We start from the raw sequence: 14420 nt of genomic DNA on the forward strand, positions 1-14420 counted from the left end.
AATTTATAAATACTTATATACTTTTTGCCATAGGCTGGTCAACAAGAGAAGTCATTCCTGAAGAGGACTCCTGGAAGACCTCTGCTTAGTATGTATCGGATCAAATCATTGGAGCAGCTCTTACCTTTCTTTAATACTATCTGCGATATGCGCCAATTGGAAGAGCCGACAGAGAGCGTACCTATAAGGAAGAGCTCGCCATCAAGCAAACAAGAGGACCAACGTGCGACACCGAAAGAATATGTTGAACGCTTAACAGAACGAGATTTTCTAATTCCTCTTTCATGAAATGAAATTACAGATAATATTTGATTTGAAGTTTTATGTTGAAATGAGATCATGATGACTGAGTGGTCAAGCGCATGCCTTCCAGTCTTAAGATCATTGGTTCGTTCTGTGCACAAGCTTTGTTTTCGGATTCGATGATTTAATGTCACATAACACATTTTATCTACTCACAACACTACAGTGAAAACAAGGATTACTGCATATATTCATTTCAATGCGTGCTATTTACTATGGAAAGTTTATTCACATTAAATGAAATTAATTAGAGAAATTCGTATATAGAAATTTATATATAGTTGACATTCTATCTGGTGGCAAATATTTACATTTATAAAAATGTCGCATTTTTTTTCAATGCAGCTGAAGGTGGGTACGCACAATTTGGGGTCAATGGGGTGGAATCGGGTCCCAAATTGGATTTTCAAGGTGTTTTTCTCATTATCATAACAAATTTATTCTCCAATCCCCATAAAATGATTTGTTACAGTGCATCATGGATTTGAAATGATCTCCTGCATTGTCATGTAAATGATGTAAACTCGTATTTTAGAGTGATGCAGACAAGCACTGATTTGGTTAAAACTGGTTGTAACCAGTGTTGTGCACTGAACCACAAAGTTTGTTGTGTCTTTGGTTCTGTTCCTTCTAACTGTTGTCCGTGTGAACTATAAATTATAGCGCTCAGTCAAGCCGTTCGTCCCATATACAACATAGCCAGTATTGCTGATGAACAAATAGAGTACATTATTTACAAAGGGATTGTCCTCCAAGGTGCTGTCCAAATCACCACTATGACTGCCATGGGTCCCCATGGGCCTAGACAAAACTTCCTAGTTACTTAATTAGGACCAATTAATTACTTCACTTATGATTGATACAGGTGTATTATATTTTACCACCTGCACAGTAGCCACTATGTCCCCTGTAGTAAGGGGGCGAAATGGTGGATATTATAGGTGTTTCACTGTAGAATAAGAGTATAATTCGCACTTGTCTTATCAGTTTTATATAATACTTTGTTTCCAGACCATGTCTATTTTTTTGTTAGTGGGTACCCATGGTTACCCATTCTGTACTGTAATTTTGATGTTTTGCAGATAGGTAGAATCAAAGATTATCGAATTGCAAGAAGTCTGACTGAATTCATTTTGCATTGCATGCAATAAAACAAAAAACAATGTACTACCGCAACATAGGGACACCATATTGTAATGTGAATAGAGTTGGAAACTTGTGTTCTATGCAGCTCCACATTCAACACAAACGCCTGTTATATTCTTTTGAAGGACGCCCTCTGGTTCATGGTAGTGCTTTTCGAGGTAGGATTGGCGTTTCAACAAAACCCTGAGAGTCGTACTTCTTGCAGTTCTATACTCTTTAGTAGAAGTGCAATAAGATTGCATGCTAATAGGTGTAAGTATCATGACATTTTAATTATAAACAAGCCACGAGTTCTATGCTTTCAAGTCTTATTCCATTTTTTTACTCTTACTGATTCATCAATCCCTAGTCATATTCTCAGTGTTCAGTTTTAGGCTTTTTTACAGATATATATTTTAAAGATGTATATTAATTTTTTTTTCTTTGTATTTGAATTTGCCTTAAGCTCTGTTCACACTATCAAATTTTTTGACAAAAAACTGTTGTATGTCCATATATAGTCATGATGTGCCTATATATGGTTATGATGTGATGTCATCATGACCATATTTAGGCATGTCACATGTTTTTGTCAAATGAAATTTGATAGTCTGGACAGAGCTTTATTCTGTTGTGATGCTGCACTAATGCGTACTGACCAAAATATTACGAACTGCAATCACAGTAACTTTGACCTCAGACGACAGATGGTGGGGGCCATGGTCGTTCAACGGGGCACTCCCTCCCCGACCCCTGCGGCAACTGTTGTGGCAACACTCAAATACCTCCTTGATGTTTTGTTTTTGTGTGTGCTTATTCTGGTGCTTAGGCTTTTGCTTCTAATTAATTACTTATGCATATCCCTAAAAAATAATAATTAACTATTAACATAAATCATTATTAGTTAATTATAGTTAATACTAGCTATATATTCTTAAGAACTTTTTCATTAATATTTTCCACTACAGCTGTGTTTCTAAGACTGAGATATGGGGCTTTCCTTGATATTGTACAGCAGCTATGGTTGAGGTTTTGTTCAGGCCCTTTGAGCGAACAAAGCAATTGTCAACTAGGGTATTACTTAAAGTCAGTTGCAGATATTACAAATGTTTCCTTGCCTTTATTTACCCCAAGAATGAATCATAAGAAATTATTGTGTTGAGATCAAATGCTTATTTTTGTGTAATATTACCCACACATTTTTACCCACACATTTTTATGAACTTAATAGTAAAACATTTATGTTGTTTATCAGCTACTGTGGCACTTAATGGGGGCATGTTACAGGTGTTTGTCCATGCATGTCCTAATTCAATTTAGTGACATGGACAGACCCTTGTGCCCCTTAAAACCTGGTAATCTGATGACGACCTTGAATGGTAATATTATTAGATTAACTTTCACATAGCTGCTTGGTCCAAAGAGGACTACCTGTGCATTTTGTAGGCCCCCTAAGACCCCTGAATGGGGCATGGCTGCTGTGCGAGTTTTATCTTGATGATACGCACTGCAAAACCCATGCTATAAACTAGTGCTAAATGCTAAGCTGTTCTGGACTCGGTACCAAAAAAAAAATAGGCTTAATAAAAGCAGCACTGGTGTAGTTACATAACAATTTGTTTTTAAAATGTATTATTATTATTATTAAGAACCTTGTTAGACTGTAGGTGACGGGTGCAATGATATTTGTGTGGAAGATGCTTAATATTAATAGATTATTTTTTATTAGATTCTTGATAATTTATTATGTAATAATAAAATCATTGTGCATATATTTAGATTTTAATTTGTGTGTTACAAGGAACTTAAGTTAGGTGCTATCTATTTTAATCTTCAAACTGCAACTGAAAGAAAGGGATGTTAATGAGGTTTAACATCACAATGTTTTTTTTGCATGATATTAACAATGATGTGGATGAAGCTAATATTTTGACCGATAGTACAATATTAAGAATACTGAAATGCTAATAACTCAATAAAATATAATATTAATTCAAAGGATTAGGGTAATACAATGTTTAATGATGTCAAATTAATCAAACAGTAGCGCATCTAGGTCTCTTGTAATGGGGGGCTGATGGGTGTGTGAAGGTGAGGTGGGGGAGGCTCAATGATTAGGCGAGGGGGAACTAGCTCTCAAAATAAGGTGATTTGAGGTGCTTTTTAACTACTTGACTATGATTTTTGGAGAGCACGAGTTTTTTTTGGGGGGATCGTGCGCCAACTCCCGCACACCCCTAGATATGCTAATAAACACTTTTACTATATATGTTCATGAACATTCATTGCCTTCCATTGTAATGAAGAAATATTAAATGTTTTTGTCACTTTTTTTTTTTCTATATGTGGTTTTGGGATTGATTTAATTGTACATTTATATACTCTGATAAATCCAAATATGGTGGAATATTAGTACTCAATAAAATATTTAATTCTTAAAAAAAAGTTTTGTTTTGTATAGATTTATTATTTCAATGTAGGTCTGAATTCTGAATATTAATGTTGATGATGATGTTATACATGATGACAACAGTAGAACTCATAGTTTAGTACAACTAGTAGCAGCAGCAACACTACTTATGAGGATAGTAATCACAGTTATTTATTATTGATACTTTTATTATTACTAATAAAAAATACAAGAAATAATTTTTTTTAATCTCGTCTCTCAAGGTCATATAAAGATCTTGCCTGTGCATTCCCACCAATACATTTGTCGCAAACAAATTATATATTAAAATATTAATAACAGTAGTAACAATAGCTTTAAAAAAAACTTTCTAAATTGTATTTTATATTTGGTAGGAAAGCTTGTTATACAATGCTCCAATTCAGCTTTGGCTGCCAATGTATTGTAAAGAATTAATAAGAGAATTTGAATTTGAAAAATTACAATTTGAAACACAATAACCCATTTCATAAAAAGCCTTCTTACTGCACAACACATTAGGTGAGACTTTTTTATACGTTGTTTAGCGAATCTGTCGCCCACCAATGATGATTTCGAATATTTTTTGGGCAATGATCGTACCTGCCGCCACGAAAAAATGAAAATTTCAGAATGATATAAAAGATTTTCTTTATTTTTTTTATGCAAGCCACTGCCTTGAAATCGCCAAGAATACGATAATGTATGTATATTTCTTCCTAATGTATATAAATTCAAAGCATTTACGGTAACTATCCCATAATTATAGTTTATATTCACCAATAAAATTTTTTTATTTTCTCTGGATGCTTTTTGGCAAAACCTGTGCTAAATAAGAGAACAAATTTTTATTTTTTCCACCCTCTAACATTTTGACTCCAAAAACCATGGTGTTCACCAATAGGTTTCCCATAAGACAGTATAAAACAAACTCTAAAGAAAATCATATGATCAATCATGATTATAGTAATAATCGGGCACATCCAGAAAAAAATATGGGTGTTTTACTGCACTGCATATGAACAATATTCGCTACATAAACATTTCATTGTAGGTGAATGGTACGGTCCAGTGGTCAATTCAAGGGGGGCCCAGGGTCCCCCAAACTTTTCGAAATTATAAAAAAATATTTAAAAAGAAAAGAAATTATATTCAAAGTTAAGTGTAATTTCTGGCTATCTAGGTGCCATAAATTTTCTTGTCTCCGCCCCAACTGAGGTGGTATTGACCCCTATCCTTCCCTGGGCCCCTCTATTTCAAATTCCAGGATCCGCCACTGGGTACTTCAGTTGTACCCTTGGGTGGCACTAGGATATATTAATATAGATGTTTTTTTTTCATTTCATACACAGGGCGGATCCAGAATTTTTCGTACACAGGGGCGGATCCAGAATTTTTCAAACATGGGCAGAATAGGTGAGTAACACATAACATTGATTTGCATTGAAATTTTTAAAATTTAGTGGCAAAACAGGTGGGAGGGGCACGTGCTCCCGTGTCTCCCTACTGGATCCGCCCCTGGTACATTTCATAGCAGCCATGTATATTATGTGTATACAGGGCATTGCCAGTCATGTGACACTGCATGTGGTTTAACCAATCAGATTCAAGTTTTATCTTTTTCAAGAACTTCATTTGTGATCTCGTCAAAGCTTGTACTGTCCTCTGGATTACGTCTTATTTGTGGTGCAACAGATTGAAACTTGATTTTGAATTCTTCAACCTGCAAAAATAAACACATTTCGAAATATGATGACTATAATAATAACAAACATAACTTGATCATTAATAACAAAATTAGTATATAGATCACAAACAAAAAACATGGCATTAAACTTACATTTTTAACACCTAGTATTTTACAAATGCCCAGAGTCATTATTCCAAACCCAGAGCATGCAAAAAAAGTTCCCCAGCCAAGGGCACGCAGGCCCAGCGAACTGGGACTTTCTAGTGCCTCTCCTGATTCACCTCTCAGTCTTGTCTACAACGGAAAGAGAATGTTATACAAAGTTATACAATGGAAAGAGAATGTTATACAAAGTTTTGGTCATAAACACAGAATAAATATGGAGGAATTAAAAACGATATAAATTCTGCTTCAATTGTATAATTTGTTAAGTACCCATAAAGATGTGCTCTGAGTTTACGTACTGTACAAATAATATGAATGTCACTCCAAAAATTGAGGCCATTTTATTCTACGTTTCGCTTTCATTTAAGCATCATCAGGAATAATACATAAATATGTATTATTCCTGATGAACCACGGGGCCTGAGTCCTGTAATAAAAATTCCCTGGTAGAGTTCACTGGGAGAATTTTTATGGCTTAGTACAAATTTTGCTTTTAGATCACAATATTAGGGATTGGCAATCAAAATAACAATATTTGAATCGGCAAATAAATTTTTTAGACTTTTTAATCCCAATACCTCATTGTGGCAACAACACAGTGACCAGGTCCGTCTCCCCTGGCGCTTCCACTGTGTGTCATTATATAAACTGCATTCTGCAGAATCCTCTGTAGTTGATTAACAAAAAGGTAAAAAAAAAAGGAAAACAAAATGACAACATGCAAACAAAAGAATATGTGATTTAATCTGGGCACTGACTGCCAGACGGTCGTTGGCTGATGCTAATCTATATAGAACGCAACACCACAATGTTTGTGCAACTGATCATTTTTAATGACCATCCGTTCAGACTGCCGTCAACAAATAGCAGACGGCGTTTCGTCGTCTAGCCCCACAGACAGTGGAGTTGGATTTATCTGCCGACGGTCATACAGTGATTAACCAGCTTTAGAATAGCATCTTCAAAGATGCAATTTCTAATCAATTAATCATACAATTTTAATAATTAAACTACATTAAAATGTACCTTTAACAATTACTTGTAAAAACAGAAACAAATAAAAACTCTGGTAAATTATGAATTTGTTACTTAGAGCTTGTATCAATGCTTTACAGAAAATTGTAACTTTCATACTACAGAGAGTTACATACTTGAAACATTGCTGGGTCCTTCTTGCGAACCCTGGCTATCGTCAATCCAAACCCAAATACCATTGCCGCTCCTGCCACGCTACTCATAAACATGATGTCTAGTAAGGAAGTGAATAATTCAATATAATGAAATATACATTAAACTATAAATAAAAGTAAAATATCAAAAATTTCACAAAACCATTTTAATAAAGTAGACAGTTAAAAAAATTGTTCCAAGATTGTTAATTTTAATTAAAAAACATTTTTTTTTAATGATTCAGGCACTAAAAAAGCATTCTTAATTTTACAGAAAAAACAACTCCACCATGTCTCCAACCATCAGGAGTAGAGAGTTACTAGGGAGGGCTATACTTAAGTGGGTCCTTTCCTAGGACTACTCTAGTTTAGGTGGTACCAACTGTGAGTAGCCTAGGCATAGTATGCCTTTGTTTGGCCTAGCAAGTACTGTATGTAGGCCATGTAGGTAGACCTAGGCTAACCTAGTCGTCTTTGCAGTGAGAGTACCACCACCAGTATGATTATGTAGGCTGGACTGGCTTAGCCTTAGCCTTAGGCCTACTGAATGAATAAAGATATAAATGTCGCTTACTTAAACTTACTTAAAATTTTCTCTAAATGATATAAGGATAATAAAATGTATTGTTAAAGTTACTCTTACTCTTAAATGTATTAAATTTCTCATCCTGCCTTGTGTTATTTCTATGTTCTTCTGCAGAAACCGAAGAGTTGTTTTTGTCCATGGGGGCTGACATATTGTTAACCTTTGATACGTAGATAATCGCTATCCTAATATGTGATAATTGAATGTATTTTTTTATATATATTTAGACGTATTGTTAATAAAAAAATTATTTTAAATAGTTTATAATAATTTATTTGACTTTGTTATTTTTCAAATTAAAATCAATTAGTATAAATATTTATATAATCGTTGGAATTACGCGTAAAAACTCACTACGCATGCGCATCTCTGCTAAAAGTATTTTCCTTTTGATTTGTCATTTTTGTAGGCACCACGAAACTCGTAAGAGAATAGAGTGTATACTCTGTAAAGGATTTCAGTTGTATTTTTATCTCATTCAAAATAGATTATATATTATTCAACTTCCATGAGAGATTTACAAGCGACCGTTTATTATTTCTATTACCCTTATTACCTCTCTTCTACCGATGAGTGCAGTCCACATTGGTGCTGGTGGTAACGGTTCGGCGGCGACGCACCCACCATCATCAGCTACCCAACAGACACCAGAGGCTCTCGCTTGTCAAGTCGTACCGTCAACACAGATCCCCGATACCAAACAAGTCAATTACGTGTCGTTAGAGATGCCTAAGCGAAAGTGGGAAGTTTTTCCAGGACGAAATCACTTTTATTGTGATGGCCGAATAATGATGGCACGTCAGAAAGGAATATTTTATTTAACTCTTGGCCTTATTGTCGTTACTTGTGGACTTTTCTTTGCATTTGAGTAAGTTTATTAGACATTTGATTGTCAATGCAATGAAGAAAACAACTCCTTGTTGGAAAAATGTTCCTGTTTTTTTTAAGTCTCACTATATTGCCTACCATACCAATTACCATACAGTAAATTATTTAATTATTTAAGCAGAAGGTAACAATGAAAATTAGGCCTAGGTCTAGCACAAATTTATGTGGAAAATCGCTGGGAAAATATGTGTGCGGAATTGTAACTACTGCGTGATATCCATTGGTTATATAATTGAGAGGTAGACCAAGGGTCAATGTTACATTAACATTAGGTCAAAAAGGCCCTTGTTTTCTAATATGCGCGGATGGATTTCTCGCCTAATTTTTTATTTTGCTAAGCCAAATATCACCCTTGTGTGGTTTGCTGGTGCATTGATATTCAAAGTAAAACATGATTTAGACAATGCATACAATATCTACTAACTATTTAATAAAATAAATGAAAAAAATAAATAAATGGAGAAAAAAAAATCCAATTTTTTTTTTTTTCAGTACCATAGAACACGTGTGCGTGGGTGATAAACTAATAATTTTTTTTATTGGGCCATAGCAAATTATAAGTAAAAGAATCCAGCAGATGAGAAAGTCAACATAAAATTGTATTAAATAAATAAAATGCGAGTTTAAGGTAAGAAAAAAACTTAGATGTGTTCATGCAAGGTCAGTTTTCTATGAATAAGATTAGCAGTAAGAACTAGACCCTGGCATAGTGGCATCTATTTACCAATTTGTTTTAAATTAAAGGGATTTCAATTCATTCAGCTATATTCTGTCTCGTTCACAGTTGTGTTTACCTCTGGAAAGAAGTATCGGAAGTCATTCCCGTCGTAGGCGTTATCTTATTTGTATTCACGATTGCAACACTCCTCCGAACTAGTTTTAGCGATCCTGGCGTTATACCAAGGGCGAGCGCAGATGAAGAAGCTGCAACGGAGAGGCAAATAGGTGAGTCAAGAAAGATCAACAATAGAACTATCCAGGGGGTCTTAACTGACCAATCAGAACAGGGCTAATAACATGGCACATCCTACAAATCCAAGACCCTTCCAATTAAAGACCAATTTTCTGTGGTTCCAAATTAGCAAATGTCTATATCAGAGACCAAGTTTTTTTTTCCCCTTGCTTTAATGTTTTCCTTAAATCATTATTTTATATAATTTATATACTGTAGGCCTATATATTGCTTTTTTTCTGATTTTTATTATTAATTTTTTTCCTGCTTTTAATTTAATTAATTTGTTTATGTTAAAGATCAAGTTTAATTTTTATACTTATGTTCTAATTGTATGTACTGAGGATCCCAATTGATCAGCTCAGGGCAAAATTCTCCGAATTGGAAAGTTTACCTGTATAACTACTGTCTGCTCTCCTCCTCTATAGGGGAAAATGTAGGTCGTACGTAAGCCTAAATGACATCGAAATTCGAACATACTGAATGCCCACTAGTTACCCACCCAGCTAGCGAACTAAACACAGTTTTAAAACATGATCCGTTTAATAATAAGGTAGGATATAACAAAACAATAAAGTTCTAACATTGTTTATTTAGTAAATTGCAACATTGCTTACGTGTTGAAAGCTGGTAAACTATATTTCAATATTGTTTACGTATTGATTATCAGCCCGACGATCCAGCCTACGATCATTGCAAAGCTAATTAAAATAACAATGACCTTCGTAGTGGTTCGTAGCTACGTTCCAAACGGTACCTACGAGCAGGCTTACGAGTGGTTACGCGCAGATACGAAGCGATATTTCCTGCCTGTACTGTACATTATTTTCCTTATGACATATGTCTGTTTATCTTTGAATTTAAATTCCAACGCAGAAGAAAGATATCCAAGAAAGTAAATTGAAAGCATTTACACAAAGTACATCACATGAAGTACAGTATCAACATTTTATAAAAGTAGAAGTAATAAATATTTTATTGTATTTAAAAACAATAATGCTTAAATTAAAGTCAGGCTCCGGAGGAAAAAACATTTTTGATATGTTTTAGAACTGATTTTTCTAAGACAGAAAAAAGTTGTTTGACGAAAAACTGAGCAACGGTGAATGAGATACAGATTTTTGAATATTTAAAAACTGGGGGGAAAAGGTGTAAAAATGGGTGGTTACGCCCCTTTTTCCCCCAGTTTTTAAATATTTAAAAATCTGTAGCTCGTTCACCGTTCCACAGTTTTTCGTCAAACAACTTTTTTCTGTCTTGGAGAAATCAGTTCTACAACATATCAAAAAATTTTTCCCTCCAGAGTCTGACTTTAAGGAATGATAGAAATATTTAAAAGAACTAGAATGAGGTTTATTTTATTATTACAGGTAAGCTACAGTAATTTATAAAATATCAGAGAGTATACAGTAGTAAATATAAATTTAGTAACAAATTAATTTTATTTCAAAGTTTTTTTAGGGTTTTTTCTGCCCTGTAGACTGTCAGCGAAAGCTAGTTTTTGAATACTTAAATCCGTTTGATAGAAAATAAGTTTATGTATTTAAATCTCTTTAGAAGTAATTGGGCGAGTCGAGCGGTAAGGCAGGGGCGCCGCTACAGTAGCTGGTTCCAGTCGCTTCTCGCCCATGGTTCGGTTGGTAGTTCTAACCAAATATTCTCCGATAAGGACTTCAAATGGAGGCCCAGTGTATACATCTGGCTCGTGTGCACTTTAAAGAACCCATTTCATCTTTCGGAAGAGTAGGGGGTTACCCTGATGTTATGGTTCATTTCAGCCCTTGTCATTGTGTAATGATGTGAACATGTAGCCACCATGAAGCACCTATTTGCAGCTGCTAGGTAGTTACGGACCACGGCCATACGCAATTCAGCACAATGACGCTACAAGTTATGGGTCATTGTCCTACCTTTACCTTACTTTTACCAAGTAATATTTTATTGTTATTAATTCTGACTGACTTTATATCAGACAAAATTTGTGATGGACCTAAAATATCAATTATTTTTGTCATTAAATTTTGTGTTAAAATGTTCATAATGATAATCCTCTATATGATCAGCTATATTTAGTACCATAGACTTGCGTTTTATTTTAATTTATCAGTGTCATAACATTCCAACTGAGAAGAAAATAATTCTTTTAAACATGAAATTTATTTATAAGCCACAAATTAAACATCTAAACCATGATTGTTTTGAACAGCTGCATTACAGTAGTTTAATCCATTATCAGCTATTTTTTATCACTATAGATTTGCATTTTTATTTTAGTAATACTCTACCAGCGTCATGACATTCTAAACATGTACAGTAACACGGAAGAAAATTATTATTAAAAAAAACCTAATTAAACATCCTAAAACATGATTGTTTAGAACAGCTGCATTAGAGTAATGTAATCCATTAATCAGAGTAACAGTAACAATTTAATTATATAAAAATGTAATAAAACAGCTGCCATGTTGAATAATTTTGACGTTCAATTTCAAGTTGATGTTTAATATTATGTTTTTTCATCTACCAACATTATTCTAGACATGTGGATTTTAGCTGTGTATTTGTTTAATATCATTTTAACTATAATTTTAAACTAGGCCATATAATTGAAATTTATTTTATGAACCTATATTTACACTTTTTTATCTTAAAGCTATTTTAATTGAATATGGTTTGTAAGCAAATGATTTTACTATTAAGGCATTTGATTGTTTATACAGTACTAAATAATACAGAGTGTAAAGTTTATTTTCACTTGACCGTCACTTCACAACCTAGCCAACTTTGTCTCACTTCGTTGCATGTTGATTTGTCAAAATACTTTACACTTGATTTTTGACAAATCCATTGAGTCAATATTTTGTATATTACTAATACCCTCATTGAAATGTTCATGCACTTTATTCAAGTAACTTCCCCAACTGTTGTAAATTAAAACAAATGTGTTGAGTTCAATGTTGTAATGACTTAAACATAAAAACAAATGGTTCTCATTTTGAAATTGTTTCATTGTACTAATTAGTGCAGAGTATCAGTATAGAGTGTCTTTACCCCCCCCCCAAAAGTTATTGATTATTGGTCAATTTGCCTTTAAATTCCGAGGTTTCTAATGAAGCAGGAATAGTTGTCTGCTTTACTAAACACTGCTCACATGAAACAAACTAATTTTAATGAAATAAGCAAATAAATGAAAATGGAAACATCCTTTTTGTTTTGAATCCTAGATTCTTGATTTTGTTTTAGTTTTAAATCTATAAGTTGAAGTTTTTGCTTTTTAGTTAATATTTTTCAGGCTTTGGGTGCCCCCCTCCCCAATTTCAAGACTATTACTGTAGATACAGTATGCTACTATGCTACTGCAAGCACCTCTTAAATTTTTCGAAAATATTATAATATTATCATAAAGATAAATTCCCAAAAAGGGAAAAAATTAATTAGGACCATCTGCATAATGATGCTGTGCTAATTATGCAATTTAATATTTCACTTTGTCACTTCACCATGGGTACTGTAGGCCTACACTAGACATACTGTAGTAAATGCGAAAGACTTGCTTTCCATGTAGTAACATGTAGTAATTCAAAACAGGTGTGCAGAGGTCAGTATATGTAACGATTGAATAATTATTAAGACACTTTCTATTACGATAATGCTCCTAAACATTTCTCAGTGTGTTCCAATTACAAAAAAATGAGCTGAAACTATAAAAGTAATGATAGTATTTTTAAAAAAAAATCATAGCAATAATTGTAAAAATATTCACATATTTATAGTGTAACCACAAAATCTACTGTACGAGTTATCCAGTTTCCACTTTCATTTTTTGCTGATTCATGGGGATTTCCAAAGAAGAATTTTGCACGATGAATTGTTTTGCTACAGTAGTATGAGGAATTCAGTTACAGGAAAGTTTTAAATACTGTAAACCTACTGTGCAACATATCAAATATTAATAGATTTTATAATGGTATGTAAGTTTGAATGTTGTATTAAAACAAATACTGTGGGGTTGAAGGTCAAGATAGCCTCTCCAGTTTATACTTTGCAGTAGTTTACCAAGCTGCTGTATTAAAGTATAAATATAGACAGTACTTTATAATATTGTGTTTATCTGTTTTATTCTATCTGGTTCATAATTGTTTTGAATAGAATTACTTCGGCTTAGATTAGGCTACAATATGAAGGTGTTTTTTTATGAGTGGTTGTTGAATTTTGAGTGTCCAATGGCTGTATATTACTAGACTACATAGTTTTATCTTGTGAACAGAACTGTAGTGAAATACATTTTGTGTTTTTTTATAACTAATTTTGAACCTCTTATTTTTTACCTTACATTGTGAAACACCCTCAAAAATTTCTATTAAGAAATGTAATTGTTCATTCTAAGCCGTTTTTCACTAGGTGAATTTATTCGCGCAAATTGAAAGCTTTGTTTGTATTTATTACAAACATTACATTTTAAATTGATTACAGCCAACAAATTTAATGGCCAATGCAATGAAAAGGAATATTCTCCTAAGCCTTGTGTGTCAGTCGATAGTGAGAAAACACATTTTCTTTTTCTACTTTTTAATTGAAATCTCATAGAAAGTGTATAGAGATGATTGTATTAATTTATATTTTTTATATGCCATAAAAATAGGAATTTTAGAATACTGTACATATTGTATAATAATAACTTTAAAAATACAAAATATGAAGTATTAATTTTTTACTCTCTTTTTTTTGTCCAACAGGCAATTACCATATGAATGTGTCATAAGTGGCTTGTTGATTTTTTGTTTGGCTCACATTTTTGACTGTCCATGCTTATATTACTTCTACCAAATGCCAAAATGCATACTTAATAGCTTCCTATTATGTTTATATAGTAGTTTTATAATGTGGGTAGTCAGCTGGTATGTAGTGTACTGTACCGTTTCCCCTGATGTGATAATATTAGACAGGGATCCCACATTCAGATAGGCTATTGTGAGACTAGAGTGTCAAGCTGGGGTTGACTCATGGGAGTTTTTACTAGACATTGTATAACAGACTAGTACTAAATCAATCCCTGTATATATATATCCTGTCTCTTATCCACATCTAGATGTGTATAAGAGCCAGCTAATGGG

General features: G+C 33.4%; 3 protein-coding genes across 7 annotated transcripts in view; 2 read left to right on the top strand and 1 right to left on the bottom strand.

The window, feature by feature from the left end:
- LOC117100388 (protein dopey-1-like) overlaps positions 1-3878 on the top strand; it is a 33435-nt gene extending 29557 nt beyond the window's left edge. For both annotated transcript variants that reach the window (XM_033240054.1, XM_033240055.1), the window contains exon 24: positions 34-3878. In XM_033240054.1, the coding sequence (XP_033095945.1) occupies positions 34-288 (255 nt within the window). In that variant the 3' untranslated portion in view covers positions 289-3878. The remainder of the gene's footprint in view (positions 1-33) is intronic.
- A 1345-nt stretch (positions 3879-5223) lies between these two features.
- Positions 5224-7626, bottom strand: LOC117100389 (transmembrane protein 242-like). Its single transcript, XM_033240056.1, has 4 exons — positions 7524-7626; positions 6863-6960; positions 5697-5840; positions 5224-5579 (listed from the first exon to the last, which is right to left on the bottom strand). The coding sequence occupies exons 1-4, from the start codon at positions 7615-7617 to the stop codon at positions 5463-5465; spliced, it is 453 nt and encodes a 150-aa protein (XP_033095947.1). The 5' UTR covers positions 7618-7626; the 3' UTR covers positions 5224-5462.
- A 205-nt stretch (positions 7627-7831) lies between these two features.
- The window catches only part of LOC117100390 (probable palmitoyltransferase ZDHHC14), a 35158-nt gene continuing 28569 nt past the window's right edge, over positions 7832-14420 (top strand). For 2 of the 4 annotated variants that reach the window (XM_033240058.1, XM_033240059.1), the window contains exons 1-2: positions 7832-8334; positions 9139-9299. In XM_033240058.1, the coding sequence (XP_033095949.1) occupies positions 8036-8334; positions 9139-9299 (460 nt within the window). In that variant the 5' untranslated portion in view covers positions 7832-8035. The remainder of the gene's footprint in view (positions 8335-9138; positions 9300-14420) is intronic. The other 2 variants (XM_033240057.1, XM_033240060.1) reach the window with 2 other exon arrangements.

This window comes from Anneissia japonica, unplaced genomic scaffold (assembly GCF_011630105.1).
Source record: "Anneissia japonica isolate Jap-2015-1 unplaced genomic scaffold, ASM1163010v1 scaffold3338_len356548_cov189, whole genome shotgun sequence".
NCBI classification, from domain to species: domain Eukaryota; kingdom Metazoa; phylum Echinodermata; class Crinoidea; order Comatulida; family Comatulidae; genus Anneissia; species Anneissia japonica.